Below are 12,792 nucleotides of genomic sequence, written 5' to 3'. Positions count from 1 at the left end.
TGCGGAGGAGGTGCAGGAGCTGGCGGAGGAGATGACTGCTGAAGCTGTGGTAGTAACTGTTGTAGCATAACGGTCAGTTGAGACAGCTGTTGGCCTTGTTGCGCTATCTGTTGTGACTGCTGGGCGACCACCGTGGTGAGGTCAGCGACAACTGGCAGAGGTACTTCAGCGGGATCCATGGCCGGATCTACTGTCACGATGCCGGCTGGCAGGTAGTGGATCCTCTGTGCCAGAGAGGGATTGGCGTGGACCGTGCTAGTGGACCGGTTCTAAGCCACTACTGGTTTTCACCAGAGCCCGCCGCAAAGCGGGATGGTCTTGCTGCGGCGGTAGTGACCAGGTCGTATCCACTAGCAACGGCTCACCTCTCTGGCTGCTGAAGATAGGCGCGGTACAAGGGAGTAGGCAAAAGCAAGGTCGGACGTAGCAGAAGGTCGGGGCAGGCAGCAAGGATCGTAGTCAGGGGCAACGGCAGAAGGTCTGGAATCACAGGCAAGGAACACACAAGGAACGCTTTCACTGGCACTAAGGCAACAAGATCCGGCGAGGGAGTGAAGGGGAAGTGAGGTGATATAGGGAAGTGCACAGGTGTAAACACTAATTGGAACCACTGCGCCAATCAGCGGCGCAGTGGCCCTTTAAATCGCAGAGACCCGGCGCGCGCGCGCCCTAGGGAGCGGGGCCGCGCGCGCCGGGACAGAACAGACGGAGAGCGAGTCAGGTAGGGGAGCCGGGGTGCGCATCGCGAGCGGGCGCTACCCGCATCGCGAATCGCATCCCGGCTGGCAGCGGAATCGCAGCGCCCCGGGTCAGAAGACGTGACCGGAGCGCTGCCGCGGGGAGAGTGAAGCGAGCGCTCCGGGGAGGAGCGGGGACCCGGAGCGCTCGGCGTAACAGTATTGCAGCTCAGTTCCACTGAAGTGAATGGAGCTGAGTTGTAATACCACAGCCTAAGAACAGGTGTGGTGCTGTTTTCGAAGAAGGCAGTTATGTTTTTGTGATTATGGATAACCCCTATAGTTGGGGCGGAAAAGAACACTTGCAAACCTTAAAAGAGGTAATCCACTGCCCCAGCATCCGGCACATTTCGTTCCAAACGCTGGGTGGAGGGGTTATGACATCATAGCCACGCCTCTCATGAAGTCATGCCATGCCCCCTCAATGCAAGTCTATCGGAGGGGCATGGCTGCCACGCCCCCTCCCATAGACTTACATTTAGGGGGCTTGGCATGACGTCTTAGGGGCGTGGCAGTGACAACACGACCCTCACAGCACCCATCATTCGGAACAAAGTGTTCCAGATGCAGGGGCAGTGGATTACCCCTTTAAGGGAATCTGTCAGCTGTTGGGAGCATGATATAGAGGACAGGGAGGAAAGTGTAATGATAACTTGTGTTCACAGTGAAAAGGAGGAGAGGAGTGTTGTAATATATCTAGGACTGCGTCCAGACACTGGACCCTGACACATCGCTTTGTAAATACCTGTGAATGCTTAGACACCCAGTGACGAAGAACATTCAATACCCGGTTTGTAGCTGCCCTGCGTATTATGAACTCTTTGTCACACATCCTTTCCATATTGTTGAAACCTTTAATAAGAAAGAAAGAAAATGTTACCGATAACGTAACGTAATGCAAATAAAGCACAGCAGTCATTTCAAGGCTGTTGGGTCGAACACAAGCCTATTCATAGATTGATTGTTAAGTAAAATGCTGCGACTGTGTTCAGACAATTCCATCTAGGGTCACAGTACAAATAATACAGTGTCATGTTGTAGTCTGGAAGGCAAAGCGGCTATAGAATGTTCAACCTAATTAGAAGAAGAATTGCCGGCTACATCCACATAAAGACTGAGATCTAGGAGCAATTGAACTATGGTGGACCGGGATTTAGAATTAATTTCCCCAGTTGCTGTAGGCAATAGGATATTTTGGTAACAACATTTTTTTAATTTTTTTTTGTTAAGCATACTACATGGAAAAATGGGCACGACAAGGACATGTACAGATACAAGGATGATGTCTAACACTGGTTACACATATAGTTGTGTCCGGCAATGTTATGCATGAGCAGAACACGCTTGATGACATTCTTGTGCACCGCTGTGGCATCCATAGCCAGAAAGATATAGACAGCATGCAACAGTCAAGACAGTTTCTATAGGAAAACATGGAATAACTTCTGGAATTAGTTTTCCTTCAGTGTGTCTGTATGATACTGGAGGGAAACAAGAAAGGACATATGTATAGGAAAGACTGAACATTCTTTATAACCATATCAGACATCAATACCAGTGTCAATGCATTAACAACTTGTCTTGGCCCGGTTACAATAAGAATAATTTTTATAACAGAAGAACAGAGGTAAAAAAGAAAGGGAAATTGGGAAAGAAAGAACAGCAGAGAACACTGTGGTCAGACTCGAAAGAACTGCACAACTTCCTCTCACTAACAGCATTCACCGGGCTGACATCCAGCGCTGCAGAGTTGACGTCACATGCCGAGAATTCCTCCATGAGGTCTGTTTTCACCATCGGAGTTTGATCATCCAGCTCCGTGTCCGGCGGCATTGTTTCGGTCTGTGGCCAGCGCATACCAGCCTCTATAGGAAGACCAGGAATCACAGCTCCAAAGCTCGGCACGCCTATTGCCACAAGCCGGTAAATATATGCTGCACAAATCTATATAAAAGCGGACTTGGATACATGCTTAATTTGCTTAACTGCATCGCCATTTATGCTGGATCACTGGATCTAAGACATTTCTCTACGGTCTCATAATATTTAACATTTTTAAAATCACTTATATTTTATTATTGCAATTTTTCTCTCCACACAAGGGCCCTGTGTAAGGAGTTATTGCTCATATTTTACTATGATTGTTTTGATTAAGAGATTATAGTAGCGGTATTTTATATTGATATATATGAATAAAAACAATTTATTTTCATCATAAATCTGAAGCACAGTTCTAATTTTATTTTATCATTTTATTATCGTCATGTATCAGTTTTTCTGGTATTAGTCTAGAGGTGGATGGGACCCTTATATATCTATTTTATTTAATCACATTGGACTTTGCGTTGTAAGTATTATCCATTCATACCTCGACTAATTTTTTGTGAGCTGCACTCCCATTTATATTTTTCTATTAGTTTACAAATCTGTTTAACTTTCTGGCACCAGTTGATTTAAAAAGATTTGTTTTCCACCGGAGTACCCCTTTAAAGAGTGCATGTCAGCAAATCAAACTTTTAATACAGTGTTCCTTGTGTAATTAGCAGACACTTTCCCATTCACTTGCTTTTAAAATTATCAACATAAATATGTTTAAAATATAATATAAAAAACGTTAAAGAACAAAACTGTTCTGTTCCCTGCCACAATTAATACAGTGAGTTCAGTCTCCTCCCGGCCTGGCAGGAGTCCAAACCCAGGAAATGTTTCTCTGCACACAGTTTGATTGTCAGCTGCACAGGAAGTGAAAGCTCCACAGATTCTCACAGAAAGCTGCACAGACTGACAGCTGAAGGAGAGCCTCACTGAAATCTGCACAGACTGAAACATGCAAACAGCTTTTGAGGTCTTCTATTTATCACAATGCTGCAACAATGTGAGGGCGGAAGTTGTCCCCCAGCAGGCTTCAGTGATGTCATGCCTGCTGGGAAACGCCCACTTTCTCCTTCTGGGAAATTGCACTATGCGAGCAAGAAGGAAAGGTAAAAAGCTTTTTAAAGCTCTGAAATTGTTTTTAAGGGCTGGAAGGATGTTAGGAGTAGTTAGTGAACATAACCTGAGGTACTTGAGAACTGTTTATTTTGTGAAAGGAACTCTTTAAGATACACTGTGTAGTGTGGGAGCAATTGGTAGTTAACCAATTGCTCCCACATTCCAAAGTGTATCTTATCTGTTACTGGTCATAGTCCAGAAGTAATTTACAGATTTGAGATTTGGTTTTCCTGAGATTTGTAGTTCTACTTAGATTTAGACTTTTTTTTCCCATGTTGTATGTGCTAAATTCAAATGACTAAGTCTACCCTGGGTGATATATGTTCCCTCTTTGGCATTACCTGGTCTGTTCCTCACTACACTTTGGATGAGACTTAGTTGAAGGATTTAGACTTGTCTTGTGAGTAGCACTACCTTTACGTCCTCTTTATCTAAGCAAGCTATCAGGGGTCTTCATGGGGGAAGTCCGTGGTGAACTGTGCAGAAGTCCTTGGGTTATCTAAGACATGACTTCCTTAAGCGCATTCAGAAAGAAAATCCCTGGATGATAGTCTGTTGCTGACGAAGCCAGGTCCATAGGCATAGTGCACATTGCCTTTCTTTGCAATCAGGCACTTAAGTTTAGGCATTTCTGCTGAATGCTACCTCTTGTAGTACCTCTGTAGCAGTACATGCTGGGTAGGAAAAAAATGTGCTTGAATGTTAAAGAGTACCTATAATCAACTAAACTGCCCCCCCCCCCATCTGTCCCTGACTCTCACTCACACTATCCCTGACTTTTTTACTTAAAATAGCAGTTAAATACCTTTATTCTCTCACTTCCACCCTTCTTCCTCTACACAGATATATATATATATATATATATATATATATATATATATATATATGTATGTATGTATCTGATGCCCATTAAAAAATCTAACCTTGCTGATTGGCTGATTGTGAAGACCTCGATCAGAGTAAGACCTCGATCAGAGCTATTGAAGACCTCGATCAGACTCAGGAAAGGCAGACCCGATCCACTTCTGTGCAGCCCTGCGCTACACTAACATTTGGCCAGCACGTGCCAGCTCTCCTTGCAAGGGGGAGCAGCCTGATGACACGGCCCGCCATGTCAGGAGCGCCAGTGCTGTGGGCACAGTGCTCGCTCCCACCTGTCAGATTGGCAGGCAGGGAGCTGTGCTGTTCTCTTCAGTGTCCCGGCTGCACTGAGATTTCGGACTCATGCCAGGCCAGCATGAGTCCAAACTCTATGAGTCGGGACATGTAGAGAGACCCCTAGTGGTTGTTTTTTTAAGATATAAAGATACATTTTTGTTAATCACATGTAATTAGAAAGTTGTTTCTAATACATTGATTAACAAAATATAAAAAGTTTTTGTGGTGACAGAAACTCTTTAAGGCTGTAGAGATACTCCTTGTTGACATACTCCCTCTGAAGGTAAGAGAGCTGCAGGACAGGTGTTCTCTCTTTCTTGGATTAGGCCTGACTACTCTAATGTGCTTTTAAGATTCTCCTCCTAACCCTAGCACTGGGGTGAAGTCAGGACAGGCCTTAGCCCTAATTGGCTAAGGGATGGACATGTGATAAATTACCAAGCAAACAGTGAAAAAAAACTTGGGCAGTAAATGTTTACCCCTTACACTCTATGTATGTCTCAGTGCATGCATGCATTAATCTATAACGCAGAAATATATATTTATAATGTAATACACTTAAAACAAATAGGCCTTAACTTTTTAGAGACAGACTTTAGTTAGGGCAGTAACCATAGTGTTCAGCAGCAACAGGTGATTCTGCTCTGAGACACAAAAAAAAAAAACACAAAAAAACAAAGAGGGACAGAGAAGGCGATTTAAATATCTTAAAGGGGTTATCCAGGAAAAAACTTTTTTATATATATCAACTGGCTCCAGAAAGTTAAACAGATTTGTAAATTATAATCCAAAGTGAAGAGGGAGAAAAAGAGGAGGTAGGAGACGACACCAGTGCCTATATCTTCAATGAACTGCAGGTATATTGAAATGTCCAAGCAATTGGGTATAAAATATATTCCTTGGATATGCGAGTAGGAGGGAACTCTGAAGCCCGGAGGTGCTCTACGTAATAAGACAAAGTAGAAACCATAAAACCGTGAAAAGAGTGATATGATACGGAGCACTAACTCTGTGACTTTCTTGCGGGGGTAGGCGGCTGGTAGATGTTCTCAGTCCCAATCTTCCATAGCGGAGAGGCAGCAGGTGTAACGAGGGGAGCCTCAGACGCCGGCCACGGACCGTATCACGCCCACTGGCGCTTCGTCAGGCCGTGTATGAGTCATCACGTTCTCTCCAGGTATTTTACCCTCTTTTTCGCTGCATGATTAAAACAGGTGAGTAGAAAAAAAAATTTCATTAACCCTATATATTCAATATTTCTTTTATTCACCCAAAGTGCTAGGTTAAAAACAAGTGTGACGTTAAGCATGTGAAAAATGGGGATGAAAAGAATCTGATGGGTATTTCGGAACATTATAATAATGCACTAAGCCCATGGCATTAACCCTTAAAATCCATCTAAATTCCTTAGTCAGCCAAGCTTGATTTTAATTTTTTATTTTCATTGAAATTTCCACTTTTTCAATGGCTGCGAAACGTATAGATTTTAGATAATTTGCATGTTCTGCTGTAATATGGTTTATTAGACGTGTTGCTCCCTTTTTTGTAATAAAGGATCTCATGTGTTCTCTTATCCTATGAAAAAGGGGCGTATAGTTTTCCCTATATAATATTTTCCGCAGGGACATTTTAAACAATACACACTACAGTTCTGCAAGTTATTAGTTGTTTTACTGTTACTACGTAACCTCCAAGATTAATTTTCTTTTTTCTTTAGATTTTGTGCACAGAAGGAACATGAACCGCAACTGTAATTTCCTTTTATTTCTTTACTCTCCAGCCAGGTTGTCTTCTGGTTCTGATTTTTTTCTTTTTTCTTTAGATAGTCATGAATTGTAGTATTTCATAGTGTTGAGCAGCATAGGCCATATTCGAATTCGCGAATATTCGCGAATATATGGACGAATATTCGTCTTATATTCGCGAATATTCGCATATTCGTTATATTCTCGTGTTATTTTCGCATATGCGAATATTCGCGTATGCGAAAATTAACATATGTGAATATTAGCATATGCAAGATTAACATACGTGAAAATTCGCATATGCGAAAATTAGCATATGCGAATTTTAGCACGCCAGTCTCACACAGTAGTATTACAGCCTTCTTTACACCACACAAGCTGGAAGCAGAGAGGGGTGATCACTGTGATGTGTACTGTGAAGAAAAAAAAAATAAATAAATAAAAAAAACGAATATTCGTAATTACGAATATATAGCGCTATATTCGCGAAATTCGCGAATTCGCGAATATGCGATATTCGCGAATAATATTCGAATTGCGAATATTCGCGAGCAACACTAGTATTTCATTTGTATGTTATAATAGGTTTAATTTCTGCAATATCTGGATCACTTTGTAAAATGTACCAATTCAAGTATATTGCTCTTCTGATTTTGTTGTTTAGAGGTGTATTTTTAAAGGAGAAAATTGCTCTGTTTTTTTCTTCCTTCTTCCTTTGATTACTCTGGGATAGTAGATCTTCCCTTGAGACTTTTGATATTTTTTCTCTGGCTTTATTTAAGATTTTTCGGGGGTAACCCCTAGCAACCAATCTTTTACCTAGGTCTTCGACTTGCTTTTTGAAAGTATCTTCATCTGTGTTTATCCGTTTTAGTCGGACTAACTGGCTGTAGGGGATACCTGCCTTTACTTTTGCCGGGTGAGAGGATTCATAGTGCAGGATCGCATTTCTTGCAGTGTCCTTTCTAAATCCTGCCGTGTTAATTATGCCATTTTTCATTTCTATTTTGACATCTAGAAATTCTTATTCTTTCCCTCCGAAAACAGATGTAAATAACATATTGACATCATTTATGTCATTTAGGTAACTGAAAAATTCATTAAATTGTGTTGCCGTTCCCGACCAGATTACCAAGATGTTATCCACATATCTTACCATCAATCTTATATAATTCAGGAACGGCTTAAGGGGAGAGAAAATGTAATTTTGTTCAAAAATTCCCCCAAAAATATTTGCTAGGGAACATGACATCGGGGACCCCATCGCGGTCCCCAAAACTTGTTTAAACCACGTCCGATTGCTTTGGAAGAAATTATTATCCAAAATTAGTGCTGTCGCCTCCGAGGCGAAGTCCACAAAATCGCTAGATTTTGATGAGGAGGACAAAAAGGTCCTGAGAGCCTGCACACCCGCATCCTGCGGGATACGGGTGTACAGGCTCTCCACATCAATAGAGGCTAGACTATATTAATTGGACCAGATGAACTCTTTAAGGGTCAAAATCACCCGAATCTCTAACATAGGTGGGAATTTGTTTTAGAAGGGGGATACTAGCCAGTCGATGTAACTAGATAATGCTTGGGTTGGAGACCCTATTGCCGCCACTATAGGGCGTCCTGGGGGGGATTTATTTTCTTGTGTGTTTTTGGTAAGATATAAATATGGGGTTTTGATGGATTTTCCGGTATAAGTTTTTCTGCAGTTTTGCACTAATTACTTTAATCTCTACGTATTTTCTAAGGAAACTTCTCTCTAATATTTTTAAAGTTGGGTCCTGTAGAACTTTTTTATGAATAGACTTATTATTCAGCTGTGAATTAGGTTCATTTTCATAGTCTTGCTTTTTCCATACCACCACCGACCCTCCTTTATCGGCCTTGGATATTTTAATTTCTTTGTTGTTACCCAACCAATCAAGGGCTTTTCATTCCTTCCACGTAATATTAGATCCTGCCTTCGGATAAATTAGTGCCTTTTTACCTCTTTACTGACTGCTTCCAGGTGCATTCGGTGGGTTGAAAGTCGACGGGTTCCCTCCACGAAAAAAATTATTATTGTCATCTTCCTCTTGTTCCAGCGACGGAACTCCTTCACTTTCCTCCCACAACTCCATCAGTTCTTTAATTGATTTGTAATCTTCTGGTTCCATCCCCTTAGCTATCCAAAACCCCAAAGGGCCTATATTACATTTTGTTTCTCCTTCTAAAGGTTTTTTCTCTTTATTCTCTTTTCCCTGTTTCCTTATTTCAGAAAAAAAATGTTTTAGACTAATTTTTCTTACTGCCTTAAAGTCCTCCTCAAATTGAGCGAAATCAAAATCTTCTTTTCACCCAAAGTTAAGGCCCTTTTCCAACACACTAATACAATCTGTTGTTAGTGGTGCATCTGTTAGATTTATTACTAATGATTCTTTTGGACACCCTTCCAAGAAATTTTTTTTCTCTTGTATGTTCTTTTTTGTGTTATCAGTTTCTCTCCCTCTTCTCCTTCTTCCCCGTCGAGTCCTGGACTTCTGCGCGGTGGTTGTCGGTCCCCCGACTGTCTACTATTTCCACCTACTTCTTGTTCATCTGGACTGGATTCTGATTCTGTTGTAAAAAAATCTGATGCCTGCGGTTTTTTCTTTCGGTATGATGTCGGTTTAGATTTTCTATATCCTCTCCCTCCCTGTGTAGTATTGTTCTTATTCCAAGAGAAAACCTGCTTTGTCTCAAAGTCCTTCTTATCCCTTAAAGGGTACCTCTCATCAAAAAAACTTTTGATATATTATAGATTAATGTATGCAGAATAACTTTACAATTGCATGTTATTAAAAAATATGCTTCTTTCTATTTAATTTTCCACTTTGAAGAAATGACCACTAGGGGTCTCCCTACCAGTCCTGGCAGCAAGCATTTCAGACTCATGCTGGAGTCCTAAACACTACGAGCTGCCAGTCTGCTTTGTTCACAAAGGAGAACACTCAGAGCTGCCAGCCTGCTTTTGTTCACAGCATGTTTGGCTGTGAACAAAGCAGGCTGGCAGCTCTGAGTGTTTAGGACTCCAGCATGAGTCAGAAATGCTTGCTGACAGGACTGATCGGGAAAAATACAATAGAAAGAAGCATATTTTTCATTAACATGCTATTGAAAAGTTATTCAACATTCATTAATTTAAAATATATCAAAAGTTTATTTGATGAGAGGTACCCTTTAACAGCTTATCCCTTTTAATCTCTGTAAGTTCTACAGGACCCAACTTTAAAAATATTAGAGAGGGTTAAAAGTTTCCTAAGTAAATGCGTAGAGATTAAAGTAATTAATGAAAAAACTGCAGAAAAACTTATACCGGAAAATCCATCAAAACCCTATATGTACACCTTACCAAAAACACACAAGAAAATAAATCCCCCCCCCAGGACGCCCTATAGTGGCGGCAATAGGGTCTCCAACCCAAGCATTATCTAGTTACATCGACTGGTTAGTATCCCCCCTTCTAAAACATATTCCCACCTATGTTAGAGATTCGGGTGATTTGATTTTGACCCTTAAAGAGTTCATCTGGTCCAATGAATATAGTCTAGCCTCTATTGATGTGGAGAGCCTGTACACCCGTATCCCGCAGGATGCGGGTGTGCAGGCTCTCAGGACCTTTTTGTCCTCCTCATCAAAATCTAGCGATTTTGTGGACTTCGCCTCGGAGGCAACAGCACTAATTTTTGGATAATAATTTCTTCCAAAGCAATGGGACGTGGTTTAAACAAGTTTTGGGTACCACAATGGGGTCCCCGATGTCATGTTCCCTAGCAAGTATTTTTGGGGGAATTTTTGAACAAAATTACATTTTCTCTCCCCTTAAGCCGTTCCTGAATTATATAAAATTGATGGTAAGATATGTGGATGACATCTTGGTAATCTGGTCGGGAACGCCAACATAATTTAATGAATTTGTCAGTTACCTAAATGACATAAATGATATCAATATGTTATTTACATCTGTTTTCGGAGGGAAAGAATTAGAATTTATAGATGACAAAATAGAAATTAAAAATGGCATAATTAACACGGCAGGATTTAGAAAGGACACTGCAAGAAATGCGATCCTGCACTATGAATCCTTTCACCCGGCAAAAGTAAAGGCAGGTATCCCCTACAGCCAGTTAGACCGACTAAAACGGATAAACACAGATGAAGATACTTTCAAAAAGCAAGTCGAAGACCTAGGTAGAATATTGGTTGCTAGGGGTTACCCCGAAAAATATTAAATAAAGCCAGAGAAAATATATCAAAAGTCTCAAGGGAAGATCTACTATCCCAGAGTAATCAAAGGAAGAAGGAAGAAAAAAACAGAGCAATTTTCTCCTTTAAAAATACACCTCTAAACAACAAAATCAGAAGAGCAATATAATCGAATTGGTACATTTTACAAAGTGATCCAGATATTGCAGAAATTACGGAAGTTAAACCTATTATAACATATAAACGAAATACTACAATTCATGAATATCTAAAGAAAAAAGAAAAAAATCAGAACCAGAAGACAACCTGGCTGGAGAGTAAAGAAATAAAAGGAAATTACAGTTGTGGTTCATGTTCCTTCTGTGCACAAAATCTAAAGAAAAATAAAATTAATCTTGGAGGTTACGTAGTAACAGTAAAACAACGAATAACTTGCAGAACAGTAGTGTGTATTGTTTAATATGTCCCTGCGGAAAATATTATATAGGGAAAACTATACACTCCTTTTTCATAGGATAAGAGAACACATGAGATCCTTTAGTAAAAAAAAAGGGAGCAACACCTCTAATAAACCATATTACAGCAGAACATGCAAATTATCTAAAATCTGTACGTTACACAGCCATTGAAAAAGTGGAAACTCTAATGAAAAAAAAATTAAAAAAAATCAAACTTTGCTAACCAAGGAATCTAGATGGATCTTAAGGGTTAATGTCATGGGTCCGTTGGGTCTGAACAACAAAACTGAGCTTAGTGCATTATTATAATGTTCCGAAATACCCATCAGATTTGTTTCATCCCCATTTTTCACATGCTCAACGTCTCACTTGTTTTTAACCTAGCACTTTGGGTGGATAAAAGAAATATGGAATATATAGGGTTAATGAAATTTTTTTTTCTACTTACCTGTTTGAATCATGCAGCAAAAAAGAGGGTTAAATACCTGGAGAGAACGTGATGACACATACACGGCCTGACAAAGCGCCAGTGGGCGTGATACGGTCCGTGGCCGGCGTCTGAGGCTCCCCTCATTACACCTGCTGCCTCCCCGCTATGGAAGATTGGGACTGAGAACATCTACCAGAAAGTCACAGAGTGAGTGCTCCGTATCATATCACTCTTTTCACGGTTTTAAGATTTGCAAATTACTTCTATTAAAAAATATTAATCCTTTCAGTACTTATGAGCTTCTGAAGTTAAGGTTGTTCTTTTCTGTCTAAGTGCTCTCTGATGACACATGTCTCGGGAACCGCCCAGTATAGAAGCAAATCCCCATAGCAAACCTCTTCTAAACTGGGCGGTTCCCGAGACACGTGTCATCAGAGAGCACTTAGACAGAAAAGAACAACGTTAACTTCAGAAGCTCATAAGTACTGAAAGGATTAAGATTTTTTAATAGAAGTACGGTCATTTACAAATTTGTTTAACTTCCTGGAGCCAGTTGATATATGAAAAAAAGTTTTTTCCTGGATAACCCCTTTAAGATTCCACACATACATGTGCACAGACACTGAACTAGCAGCTGCTACGCCTATTATGTGGAGTAAAGCAGTATTCATGCATCAAAGGATAGCTGTTGATGTGCTGACTTGCAAAAACATTATAATATACATAACTTAAAAAATTTGTATATTTTTGGGTGAAAAAATGCTGTCTTGTCTCTACAGCTATTGCCTATGTGTCTAAGCTGGAACATAATACAGAAAGTAGGGGCAGGAAAAGCAGGGCTCTGTGCAGGCTTCAAGGTGGTCAATTACCCTGCTTTGTGAGCCGGGAGTGTGTTACAAAGCCTCATTGCACTGAGCCCTGTATAATACCGCTGATCCTGGGTTAGGCAGGGGCAATGAAGACACCAACATCCGATTATGGATAACGGGAGCTTTACTGAGGCAAGACAGGGGATATAGTCTTTGCAGTACAGCCAAATATCCCAGGGAGTTGAC

At 40.8% G+C, this 12,792-nt stretch overlaps 1 protein-coding gene across 3 annotated transcripts in view; it reads right to left on the bottom strand.

Moving 5' to 3' along the window:
* The window catches only part of RASGRF2 (Ras protein specific guanine nucleotide releasing factor 2), a 318,216-nt gene that overhangs the window by 36,595 nt on the left and 268,829 nt on the right, over positions 1 to 12,792 (bottom strand). For all 3 annotated transcript variants that reach the window (XM_056539370.1, XM_056539363.1, XM_056539353.1), the window contains one exon: positions 1,483 to 1,589. In XM_056539370.1, the coding sequence (XP_056395345.1) occupies positions 1,483 to 1,589 (107 nt within the window). The remainder of the gene's footprint in view (positions 1 to 1,482; positions 1,590 to 12,792) is intronic.

This window comes from Hyla sarda, chromosome 1 (assembly GCF_029499605.1).
Source record: "Hyla sarda isolate aHylSar1 chromosome 1, aHylSar1.hap1, whole genome shotgun sequence".
In the NCBI taxonomy this organism is placed as follows: Eukaryota; Metazoa; Chordata; class Amphibia; order Anura; family Hylidae; genus Hyla; species Hyla sarda.
The sequence above is the reverse complement of the archived record's forward strand: the minus strand, read 5'-3'. Positions and strand labels throughout refer to the sequence as shown.